Raw genomic sequence first — 12,572 nt, 5'->3', positions numbered from 1 at the left:
AGGAGCCAGAAGAGACCCATATCCCAGGTAAATGAGTGCTTTATGAGGGAGATTAGTGCAAATCCCTCACACACACAGCACTGGCACATGTGGGGCGAGGGAGGCTTTGGGATACAGGCTTGGCTACCTCCATCTCACACATTCCCCCGGCAATCGATCAATGCCCCACATCACAGCTGCACACACAGAGGAAGGAGTAGGTGAGACAGTATGACAGCCTGAATTGGAAGCTATTGAACTGATGAACGGGGGCCTCATCTGACACAGAGCCACCCAATCACACTCTTGGGATTCAAATATGCACATAAGGTGTATGCATATGTGCATGCAGATGATTTCCCTCTCTAAGACACAAAACCACCCAAAAAGCACTGCCCAGAGCACATATAGCAGGGAAGTGAAGCATCTGTGAAATAGTATTCAGACTGTATAAACAAGCTCTGTATCCTATCTGCAGTGAGAGCTGCTCATTAAACTCTGTTAACCTGCAGTATTAATATCTGCAGGGAGAACTGAGGGAGACAAACACACACCTGCTCCATTTAGGGAAATGTATTTCTCATTCCCTCAATGAACATATAGCTCCTCCCCAAACAGCACTCAAGCTCTCCCCATCACACAAACACACGTATTTTCGTGTACATACACACACACACACACACACACACTCATCAACAAAACGCAGATGGCAAATGCTCAAAACTCATAGCAAAGAGACATGAGGACGAGGGAGGAAAAGAGAGGAAAACTACAGAGAGCTGACAAGTGGGTGCAGGTGATTGAGAAGGCAGAAGATGATGAAGAGGGAGAAGAAAAAGGAAGAGCAGAATAGTTTCACCTGACCCACTCAAGTGCTGTGTGTCTGCTCTATGGATCAGTGATTCCTGTGCTGCTGTAGTACAGGTATACCACGGTAAAGACAACCTGCGCATGGAGCAGACAACTCATTAATGGAGCCCCATGTCACGTCTGTATGCCAAACACCATCTGTATTCACTCACTCAGACACACACACATCTCCATTTTACCCTGGGAGAGCAGAACAAATATACAAACCAAGAACAACTAGAATTTATTTATCTATAATTTAAAATACAATCAAAATGTCCGATATGTCTGACAAAACATCTCCTCTAAACAACCTGCCCCAAGTGCCTTCAGCGGCGCGACTGTACTCTCTTACACTGCAAAACTCAACAGTCAGTAGGGGAACTATTAATATGTATTGCATTACCGAAGCAACACTCACTATAGTACAGAAACAATCCCAACAGTGTAATCCACGCCACTTGAGTGCAGAGGCATTTACCATACTGGAATACAGAATGAAGTGGAAATTAGTAAGCAGCGTAGGTGGGCAATAGTTTGCTACGTACCGTTGGGGCTCTCCTCATCAATGGTCACTATGGTTGCAGGGGGGCCAGGCCGGGACAGCTTACACTCTGCATGCGCAAAGAGAAAAAGCAAATTAACATGAAAGAAGTTCAATTCCTGTTTGCTCTATTCAAATGATTTACTTTGCAATCCCAAATCCCAATAGTATATTGTGCTTCATTAAGCAGAACAAAAATACAAGAATTACAAATAGATTTAGTAATGAAGCTTGAATGTGTTGATATATAACAGTATATTTACATTTATAGTAAATTTACTCAAGTACTAATACTGAGATACTTCTACTGTAGTTTAGTCATTCTGTAATTTCTATTTTCTTGACAGCTACAGTCTCTTTTTTCATTTCGGATTAAGATTTTACATCTTAAAAAAGCATATCATAAAAAATATCTGCATATCTAAAATGCAAAAAAATATTCAGCAAAATGAGTCTTTTTTTATACATTGAGTACATTTTGCTGTAATATTTCTGTTTTGAAAGTAGGGCTGATATAGAGTATAGTTTGACTAGAGCCAACAGCAGTGCTAGGACAACATTGCCAAAAAAAAGCTGACATACAATCACTGACATTGTAAATATTTCATTGGTCTGAGGAAATAATGCTCAAAATGTTGTTAAAGTGTCTTTCTGTCAAGCCATGAGCTATCACAATGACACATCGTTTTATAGAGAAGGTGGCATCTACCACACAAACATCAACAGGAATGGACTGTACAATACTGACACCAGACAAACAGGGTGGTCAAAGCATGTGGCAACATCATAAGCACAGCACTGACGAGAGTGGCTTCACAGATGGAGGTCACAGCAGCTAGATGGTACGAGCACATGGGAGACAGGTAATGGCAGCCTGACAGACAGCACCAGATGGGGCAGCAGGAGAGGTGGAGAGTGGGAGACAGGAAGAAAGGAGATGTCTAGTGTGGAGGAATAGGCGCTCTGCAGCTGATGTGAGGAAAGTTCAGGATTAAATGTCTTTCAACAGGGAAGAGAGAGGGGGGAGATGGAGGTAGAGGTAAATGGTGAGGAATGTAATAACAGAAAAGGGAAAATAGACAACAGATGTTTGCCCTCTTACCCTCATACTGCCAGTCTGCAGGGGTCAGGGGTTAGTGGAGCCAGAGGGAAGCAGAATAGAAGTGTGGAAGAAAAGAAAAGCATGAAAAAGTTGGTTGAAGAACAGCTCTGGTGTTAGGAAAGGAATAATGATCAATATAAAAAAGGACAGATATTAGAAAATAGCAGAAAAGAGAGTCCTGTTTCAGGGTGAATATACTGTAGAAACCTTCACTGGAGAAATGATGGATGTTAGTGAACCACACAGAGGTTTTGTAAATATAGTCAGCAGATCCATTCTGGCTGCAAGTTCCTGCCGGCTAACATTATTACACAAGAAAGGTAGAGCAGCACATTACACATATGAATCATTCTAAAAAACACTTTCTCTTAAAAAATTAAGTGGTGGCTTGTGTTCTGGAAAAGGAAAAACAGCATGAAAGAGCACAGAAACCCATATAAAAGTTAAACATTTTTTTCATGTTTTTCTTTTTTTGAAAACTCTGCTTCTCAAGCTGCCTGCTGTCAGGCAGTGTCCTCATTACATTACATGAAATTAGAGATGGACAGAAAAAAAAGACACATGGTCAATGACACCACATCAGCAGTGCAGTGTTCTAGGGTTTCACACCTGCCTTCTGTTCCTTGACTTCAGTTCTGCACCTGTGCACCTGTTGCCAGGTGCAAAACAGTGGATAGTTTTCTCATTAAATATGCATGCCCATGAGCCTTCACTAATGTGGCAGTTTAAAAGTGCATATTAATTAGAGATAAAAACCTTAGGAGGTGATGTTGCTGCATTTGTAATTATTACTTTTTCCAAAGTGCAGATACCCACAATAATTAGCATTTAAATGGCAATGAAAACCTAGGGCTACAATATGGAATATTTCATGCAAATCATTAACTGCATTTTCATTTTTTGTGCACACTTTATCTTGAGCTGAGATTTACATCCATGCAAGCATCTCATCATGCTTCATATGTGAAAATCCTTGAGGAACAATTACATCTTGCACTGCTAATTCCTAAGGTGTACTCACTGTTCATTTTCAGAGTTCCAAGATTTTATAGCAATTAGAGAACCTGTAACCATCAGCAGAGGAATAGCAGGATGAGGGTTTCCTTTAATAGCGACAAAATGAACAGAGCAAGTGGGTCACACCTTGCAATCAGACATAAACAACAAGCAACATCAAAATAAGTATGCAAATCTGCTCTGAGAGAATATACTCTGCGTGAAGTAGAAAGAGTGTGCACATGCGTGTGTGTGAGAGTGTGCGAAATGAAAGTTACTTGCACTCATTTTGAGAAGCTTTTCAAGGGATCACAGAGTGTCTGTTTTGTTAGTTTTGCATATGTGTGTTCAGGCACAAATGTGTGCGTGTTTTTGTGCGGGTGCACATGCGCATGTGTGTGTGTGTGTGTGCAGCTATAAGTGGTAGTTGCAGCAGTAAGAGAGAGAAATGTGAAGAGTCTGCTTTGAAGACAAAAGGCAGAACCAAGCGGATATAAAGAATAGCACCTCCATTTGCAGTGCTAACTGTCTCATATTGTGATCAGAGCACAAACATATGTTGCGCTCGAGGAAGTACACACACATACACATACATGTGAATACAAACACATACACGCACGAACTCGAAGCAACAAAGCTTGTTCAGTCATTCACCACAAAACTGAAATGATCTGAACCTCTTGCCACATTTACACTTTTCAGCAGCGGGTGATATTTTCCAATGACATTCTACATCAAGCTTTCCTTCCATTTAAAAAAACCTTCCAGAATAATGAGAGAGCATAAAAATGTTTTCCTGCCAATTCACTTCCCAGCGGTTCTCTGGGTTCATACAAGAAGCTGCCAAATAGTTTTACCAGATCTCCAATACACCCCTTCTGCAGCAATCAAGATAATAATGCAGGAAAGGAAAACTACTGATACATTCATCTACCTATCTTTAAAAAAACACATGCTTATTCCAGGATGTACAGAGCAAGTAGACTTGATTAAAAAAAGAGAGAATGGTAGCAGAACATGATAATTTGGTGCAGGGAAAAGTTTGTTTCAAACTGCGGAGGAGAGTCAAGAAGAAAATAGACGCTGTTGTTTAAAATGGTAACCAGTCAAAAACAACACAGAGCAGAATAGTGGGAGATAGATAAAAGACACAGTTGATCACACAGCTCAGGGAGGGGTATGCAGCAGCATGGGGTACTCAGTTACTGAGGTCTGTAGATTCTCAACAAGACTGTTCACCAAGCTTGTGCTTGTGTGTTTTTAACAGCAACCAGATTCAAGAATATAATGTCTGTGCCTCTTATAAACTTTATTTTGCTGCAGGCCTTGGTCTTAATACAAATCAATATCATTAGAAAAGAGGAAGTATTCATTACGCTCCAGTAGATGAAAGAAAAGTTCCACAGCTTTTCAATTTCATTTCTGTGCCTTTAACTGTAGGAGGCTGGTAGATCATTACTGTGGTTATATAATAATAAAAAATATACAATGATCAAAAGCATTTAGCCTGATAGAGGACAAAATAGCTGGAAAAGATGAGGACTTGGATGCAAACAGATGCAAGATCACCTCATATTGATTTCTAGCTAACAAACTTTCGATCACATTTTGTTGGATTCTGCTACTGCTGTCTGATGTTACTCAACACTCTGTATTTCTGCAGGCTGTTATGTTTGTACATTTTTATGTCACCCATGCAATTACATACAGTTTAAATAGTTGCTATACATTGTCAGCATAAATATCAACAGTAGCTAACATGCAGCATGGCAAAGTAATTAGTTTTGATTAAGCCATATTTTTAAACAGGGTCAGGCCCTATATGTGTCATAAAATATACTTAACACACACTGTGTTGTGTACATTTGACAGAAGACAAGCAGAACGTACCAGTGACTGAAAATTAGACATTGACGGCTTGGAGGGTGTAACTGGCTGCCTTGCAGAAGACTGGATTTCCAAGCCAGAAGAAAACTGGCTTATTCTGGGCCAGGGTAGATCTCTATGATGTTAGCATTTGGAATATTGCACCTATTAGATTCAGATCAGGTGCCCAGCACAGCCACAAGCCAAATAGTTGAGGAGAAAAAAGTAAACCCTAAATAATTAAGTCCGGTCAAGATACAGTGGGTGAACTGCATGCTGTTGGTGTGTTGTACCTTGCTGGCCTCTAGCAGGACAACTAAGGGTTGAGGTCATGTGCATGTAAGCAAATAAGGAGTCTTTTTTATGAAATTTTGAATTTCAACACATTTAACTGGCTTTTATAGTGAGTGTTGTGGTTCTCTCCGAGTCCTCGGCAGATGTTTAACAGGTTTTTGTTTAGTAAATCTCAGGAAACACTGTTTTTAATGATCTAATCTGTTTCAAATGAAATGGGTTTTGGGTGGTGGGTGGTGGTTGAGTTGGGGATTTAAAAACCAAATACAACAAGCAGCATTCAATCATTAATAGGTAATCAGAGCACAGTACACTTCAGAGGCCTTATCCAAACACAATCAAAACCATCTAATTTTGACCTTGGGGTAATTTGCTCTCACGTAAGGAGATCTTCTCGTTAATCAGCCCAGCAATGCTGACTTGAAGCCGTGAAACTTCAATTACTAAATGATTACTGCTGGTCTCACAGAGGGTATCAAGCCAAAAAAAATGGATGCAAGCAGGCTTCAATCAATTTGTAAAATACAAAACAACACTCTCCCCTCCAAAGCCTGAAGATTTGACAAAAAGGATCAAGAGCTGAGCAGAGCTGATCAGACAACGCAAATAAAACAACTGAGAGGTGATGTGACGTGAGAGCTTTTAAATAAACTTAACCTTGGATTAACTCCTGATATACAAGATTGTCCTCACACTCTATAGTGAAGAAAATTTGAGTTTTAATATGCATCACCAATGCAATTTTTTCTGTACATAGTCCTTTCATCACGCTTTTCAAACGAGTTGGTCAGATGCAGACAGCCTCCTAAGCAATTCAAATCTTCACAAGGAAGCTCATCGACCGCTACATTACTGGAGCAACAAGGCAGCAGCGAGATGAATTCTGCTCACTGACATTTAGTTTCAAAAGGCATTTTTACCTGCCACTCGATTCAATAGTCTGCGTTTTCCTGTGGCTTCATCTGCAAAAGCACCTTTTTAGCAACCAATAAATCAAACTCCTGCTACCTGGAAGTGGAGAGCTCAAAAAATAAAAAAATAAAGGAAAATAATAAAGGAGAAAAGAGATTTTAAAAGACAAGTAACCTAACAAGCAATGTGGTCCAGGAGGCTGCACTGTCTCAATCAATCTGGCACACCTTTATAACAAACCTACAAAGGATCAGAGGCACCTGACTTAAATAACTAAGAAATGGAAATCATTTTAGATTTACAGCAAAACATGCTTGCTCCCTCTAGACGTGGGTAGCCATTTATTAAAAACTGTCAAAGGCAAGGGAGTGAAAAAAGAGAGGCAGAGAAGGATTCTTGAGAAAGGGCAGAAGCAATGAAAAGGAAAGTAGGAACTCATTTCTCATCTTTTAGATGGATGGCAAACTGCCAACTCAACACGAGGGTCCCCTTATCATAAAACGTCTCATACTGTAAGTCCATATACAACCATGAATGAGTCTACCCTTTTATATAAATATGAAGCTGTATGTGATGATAAGGAAAAGTCTGGCAGGGCGTATATAGAAAGCTCTTCTGGCAAGTACAGGGAAATCTGGATGAGATCGCTTCTATTCTTAAAGCTACAGTGCCAGCGGACCACCTGAGGGAGGAATATCTGCTGACCTCTCATTTGACCTGCATCTTACTTAAAAAAAAACTTCAAGGTTGGAGGTTAGAGTTATGACAAATCCCTGAGGTGGCAGACAGCCCAGGACAGGGATGAGTGGAGACAGAGCAAACAGGGACACTGTTTTAATTTCCCAGTTGGATTGATAAGAGTTTATTTTGCATGGATCTTTGTCTAGTGGGGCAAAGGGGCATTCTGGGGCAGGTCCAGGAGGGCCTGGCAAAGGATGCTGAGACAGACAAAGGGCAGCTGTCCAGTGGCACACACTGCCAGGTAATGGCTGCTCATGGGCAGACAGCAGGTCAAAACAGATGAGCAGTCTGTGTTGTCTGAGGCCTGTTGTCCATCAAGGCTGGCTGTCAAAACTGTGCATTACAGTTTACGTTACACAATAAAAGGTCACTTTTTGTTCTGGACTGTGCTGCGCTGGCCATTTCTTTGTCATGTCTCCAAGCCTTGATTTTGTCGTTCATATTGTAGATTAAATAAATGTGTATTAGATATGTGTATGCATTAACACAGCGAGGGCAAAACACTTAAAACCTTACAAAATAGTAAGTTTGAAGACACACCCTACACAAAACCAAACACTGAGCCTCACAAAGGCAGTACTTATTTGCACGTTATTGTATTTGTTTGCATTATGTTTGCACATATGTTTCTTTTGCTGTTCACACCCCTTGCATTGTACATAAAAATAAATAAAACATCATGGTAGGAATTGCTTTCATATAAATCAAATAAACTTTTATACCAATTATAGAGATTTCCAAAGCTATGGACACACTGCAATACAACGTTTTATTGATACTTTCATTACAAAAATAATTTCTGCAAGAGGAAATGCACTCTCCACTGCCTGAACATATGCAAAACAGCCATTTAACATTTCAAAAAATGTTTTGTCAGTAACTACAGGCCGCAGCTTTCACAGCCTGGAATAAGTTCAAATCAACAATTTAATTACAATTATTACAACAATTTAATAGCAGGTGAAAGTGATTCTGTTTCTGAGTAGGTATAATTATCACTTTGTTAATTAAATATATCATGAATACCAGCCTAAAGCTCAGTTCTGATTGGTAGATTTAGACTCTTCAAGTCAGATCAGGTTGACAGTTGCTGTGACAACCAAGTCTTTCACAGCAGGAATAGTTTAAAAACAATGTGACAACAATCAATTCCCATGTTGTTCATATGGAGGGATGTTAGGGAGGAGGTATAAATATTCAACAATTTTTCACTGCTGTTTTGCTTCAAATGATGAGCAGCTTTCTTTGTTAATACTTTGTTAATACTTAACTATTTTAAACTCCTGAGTGTAATAATAGAACTAAAACATGCATCAGTAATATACACCTGTTATACCAAGTAAAAGTTAAACATTTCTATCTCTACTTCATGATCAGTGCTGAAGTGGCACATAAGTATGTTTCATTTACATGTTCTCGCAAAGCTCAAACTTGCCATCTACAGTTCACTGAAGATTTTTTAGTTATTCAAATCATTGCAATGAGCATTGAGACTAACTATACCTGTCATGTCGTTTTATTACTGTGAATCCATTCTTGTGTGGTTTACAGGTTAGTGTGTCCCTACAGCAGCTGTATTCAATATTGTATGATTACTGCCACATTTTAATAAATATGTTATCAGATGTATGTATGATGTAAATGTACTGCTGCTTTTACAATTCCTAAACTTTTGCCTTAATGGTGATCAGTCAGTCTTAATAGTCACAGGCACTGTAGTATAGGAAACAAATATGACACATTATTATTCTGACTGTATTTTTAGAATCCATGCTAACATTTTAGATGAATACAGCCTAGTGTACCTGATAAGGTTTTTTCACTACATATACTACTTTTGCTATGTAGTTCGTCATCACTTTGTTCAGTGTAAGATCAGTATAAGCACTGATTTTGACTGAAAAATATCTATATACTGTATATTTTACATCATGGGCAGAAAAATCATGTTTAGCATAATAAGTACATGAGAACATAAGTTTTGGGTTGGGACAATAACAGTGGATTTATTCTGTTTATTTACAATTGAACTCATTCTTGCCAGGCACTTTACTCCTTATGCTCTTGAACAGCATTACGCAATTCCAAATGGAATCCAAGTGTCTGCATCTAACAATAATATTAGATGCTTCTTTATGGTGAATGGAATGTTGTAGCTTTGATCTCATGCCACTGCTCTTCCCCAAGATGATGGATCTGACACAGTTAGAAACCAATGAGGATCATAGCAGTTAACAATTGGAGAATTCAATCCCAAATCAGCGCAAAACAATACTTGGGAATCTGTGAGTCAGTTCTCTTTTGTGAACAACTAAAAGTCTTGCAGCGCACCCCCCTTACTTATAGGTAGGCAACCAATCCTTTACTTGAGAGGAAAAATTGATGTAGAGACACACAGTGCTGTGCGCTTCTTCATTCAGCATGTCTATGTTTGGCACAGGAATGTAATCACAGCCTCTTTCTCTGCCTCTCTCCATCTTTTTCTCTCAAAATCTCTCACTCTCTACTTACAAACTGCTAGGAGTATGGGTCTCTCTGTGGAGTTGCGGTAATTGTGTGTATGTACTATATTTTAAGGGTCACAAGTTGGCAAGAATATGTTTTTACGAAATGGAAAGAAAATGAGAGGCAGGCAGGGAGGAGAGAAAAAAGGGTTGAACAAAGAAGCAGTAGTGACTGTAGCAGTGATGAAGAATATCAAGAGAGATAGAGGTGGAAATGAATTCCTGCTGCATCTTGTAAATCATTAGTGGCTGATAATGGAAGAGAGAAGGGGATTACTTTACTGATTTGTAATCCCTAGCAGAGGCTCCCCTTCCTACTCCTCTTCAGACTTCTCCATCATTGCTGCCTATCTTTGTCTCTCTGTGATGTTAACCACACAGGCAGGAGGGCAAATGTTGCAATCACACTCCCAGTGAATAGTTCAGCTGGCACATGCTCACATACTGTGCTCCAGGATGGGCCTGTTGGTACAGATACCAGGTAGCACAGGGTCCAGTCTTACCGAGAGTACCCCCCTCCTTTTTATGCTCCCAGAGCCTGATTACAGCCCTACCGGCCAGCAGATTAAACCCCCCCCTTCCCGCTGTCACTCCACTTCTCCCCCACTCCATGGGCTTCGGCTGCAGCCAGGCACAGTCTGCACATCTGGCCCCTAATCAGACAATCCCAAAAATAGACAAACAATTGTGGGTCAGAATGGATGTGCAGATGGGAGGAGAGGGAAAGAGAGGGAGACAGGCAGGGAGACAGGAAAAGTGAAGTGTGAGACTGATGTCACATGGCAGAAGTGTCCACAGGCATATGAACTAATCCACACCTCACCACACACACATGCAAAACCCACAGAGACAAACAAATACAGCTCAGCTTGTTTGTGCATACATGCATTCGCCTGACGTGGATTTAGCAACGGAGGGATTTGGAAGTATGGACAGTGTACATCTGTCCGCTGCGCTTTGGATTGAAGCTTGACCTTCCATTCCCATTTGTTAAACCGCTGGGCGCTCTAGTCTCCACCCACGCAAGAATCGATAGACATACGTGAGGTGCACTGCAGGACATGCACATGTACAGTCAAAAAATAATTCTCTGTTGAGAGAGGCCATTGAGCCTACAGTACGGCATTGTCAGAGTCAGATCATACGAGGTGAGGAGGAGAACATGAAAGGATGGTTCATGGCAGAGAGGATTATTAATGAAAAACATGAGCACCAAAGGTGTTAAGGACAAGCATTAAGGGACATAATACCAAGTGAATGTGGGAGGAAAAATGGTAGAGGGAAACAGAAGAACAGAAAGAGAACAGTCCTTGAACTGTCTTAAAGGCTCCTTATTAGTAGAAACTAATTGGTCATTACTGCCCTGCCCAGACAACGAAATTCTTAACTCATTACTTGTGTTCTTTTTCATGGTCAATGAGCGATTAGTCAGTGTACTTGTAGCTGACACACAATGTCATGTGACATGCTTTAAGAGATCCCTGCATGAAGGCATTAATTTGAGGAGGAGCAAAACCCTGAACAATTTAATGCTTTTGTTCAATTAAATCAACTAATTAATTAGTTGAAGAAATCCTAATGTTTCTCAAGGTCAGCTATAATTTCTCACACTGTATTCACATTAGTCAGAAGTCTGAGATTCCCTGCTAATTAAATAAAGACTTGAAAGAAACTGTGACCACACCACTGCTTCCATAGTATAGTGTTGTCTAACAATTCCTAGTTGCCATTTCAATTTGATAGACAGATGACAAACAAGTTGACAGAGCCAAAAGGCAAGGGCGCCTTGAGGTGAGCCGAGCAGGGAGATTTATGAGTGAGAAGATGAGGGATGTGGAGTTGAGGGATGTGAAAATCCCAGCTAAAACCAAGATCATCCCTGGGTGACTTGGAATGGGAGGGAGGGAGGCAACAGCAGCACCCACGTTCGCCCTCACCCTTCAAACCACAACATCACTGATATACACTCAACTTATGTAATTATCTCTGCTTGAAACAGGTCAAATTACAGGTTGCGGCCACATCCATAATCAGCAAGAAAGAAAAGTCTTCATGATGGTCATAACGGTCACAGGACAATGTCAGAATTAACCAAAAATGCAGAGATCAAGACCTGCCAGACCTGGTTTTACTATACTAACTATACTTACTATACTAAACTATACTGTACTATAGAGCTAAAGCCTTATCCTTCCAGCATTTGCATCATTTAGGCATACCGACGCACTGAAATTCATTACTTTCTTTTAGCATTTTTTACACAAACAAAGAGGAAAAGATTTAACTGATCTTATATAAAAACGCATGTTAAAAAGCCTGTCACTGCCCCTGCACTCTGAAGTTTGAGTGTTAAAGAAGAGACTTGGAAAACATAGACACAATAGCAAGATTAATGCACATTAGCTCAAGCAAACACAAATTTGTTCAAGCAGAGATTCATTTTATCTCAAGGTCAGTGAACCTAATTAATAAAGACAATTTGTCCTGTATGTCCACCAACACCATATGAACTTTTAGTAAACAGACACTTAAAATGAATATTGCTCGTGTGTGCTTAAGCCACTGCAAGGTGTAAAAGAAATTACTCACAAACCCATATTTCATAGGGGTGTTCTTGAGTGTAACAGCCGTTATGTTTTGGGTCAATGGTTTCCTCACTCCATACAACAGCACTTGTCTATTAATGTGTTCAGAGACTCAGAGTAAAGCTTCATCCAAAGAGGGAAACCACAAGGCACTCGTTCACCTTCAAAGGCTCAGTCAGTCATAAAGCAAGTCATTTCTC

At 40.1% G+C, this 12,572-nt stretch overlaps 1 protein-coding gene across 1 annotated transcript in view; it reads right to left on the bottom strand.

Moving 5' to 3' along the window:
* The window catches only part of LOC108897227 (protocadherin-15), a 170,206-nt gene that overhangs the window by 104,954 nt on the left and 52,680 nt on the right, over window positions 1-12,572 (bottom strand). The window contains exon 4 of the mRNA XM_051076797.1: window positions 1,377-1,442. Within this exon, the coding sequence (XP_050932754.1) occupies window positions 1,377-1,442 (66 nt within the window). The remainder of the gene's footprint in view (window positions 1-1,376; window positions 1,443-12,572) is intronic.

The sequence above is a fragment of the Lates calcarifer genome, linkage group LG16_LG22, assembly GCF_001640805.2.
Source record: "Lates calcarifer isolate ASB-BC8 linkage group LG16_LG22, TLL_Latcal_v3, whole genome shotgun sequence".
Lineage (NCBI taxonomy): Eukaryota > Metazoa > Chordata > Actinopteri > Centropomidae > Lates > Lates calcarifer.
The sequence above is the reverse complement of the archived record's forward strand: the minus strand, read 5'-3'. Positions and strand labels throughout refer to the sequence as shown.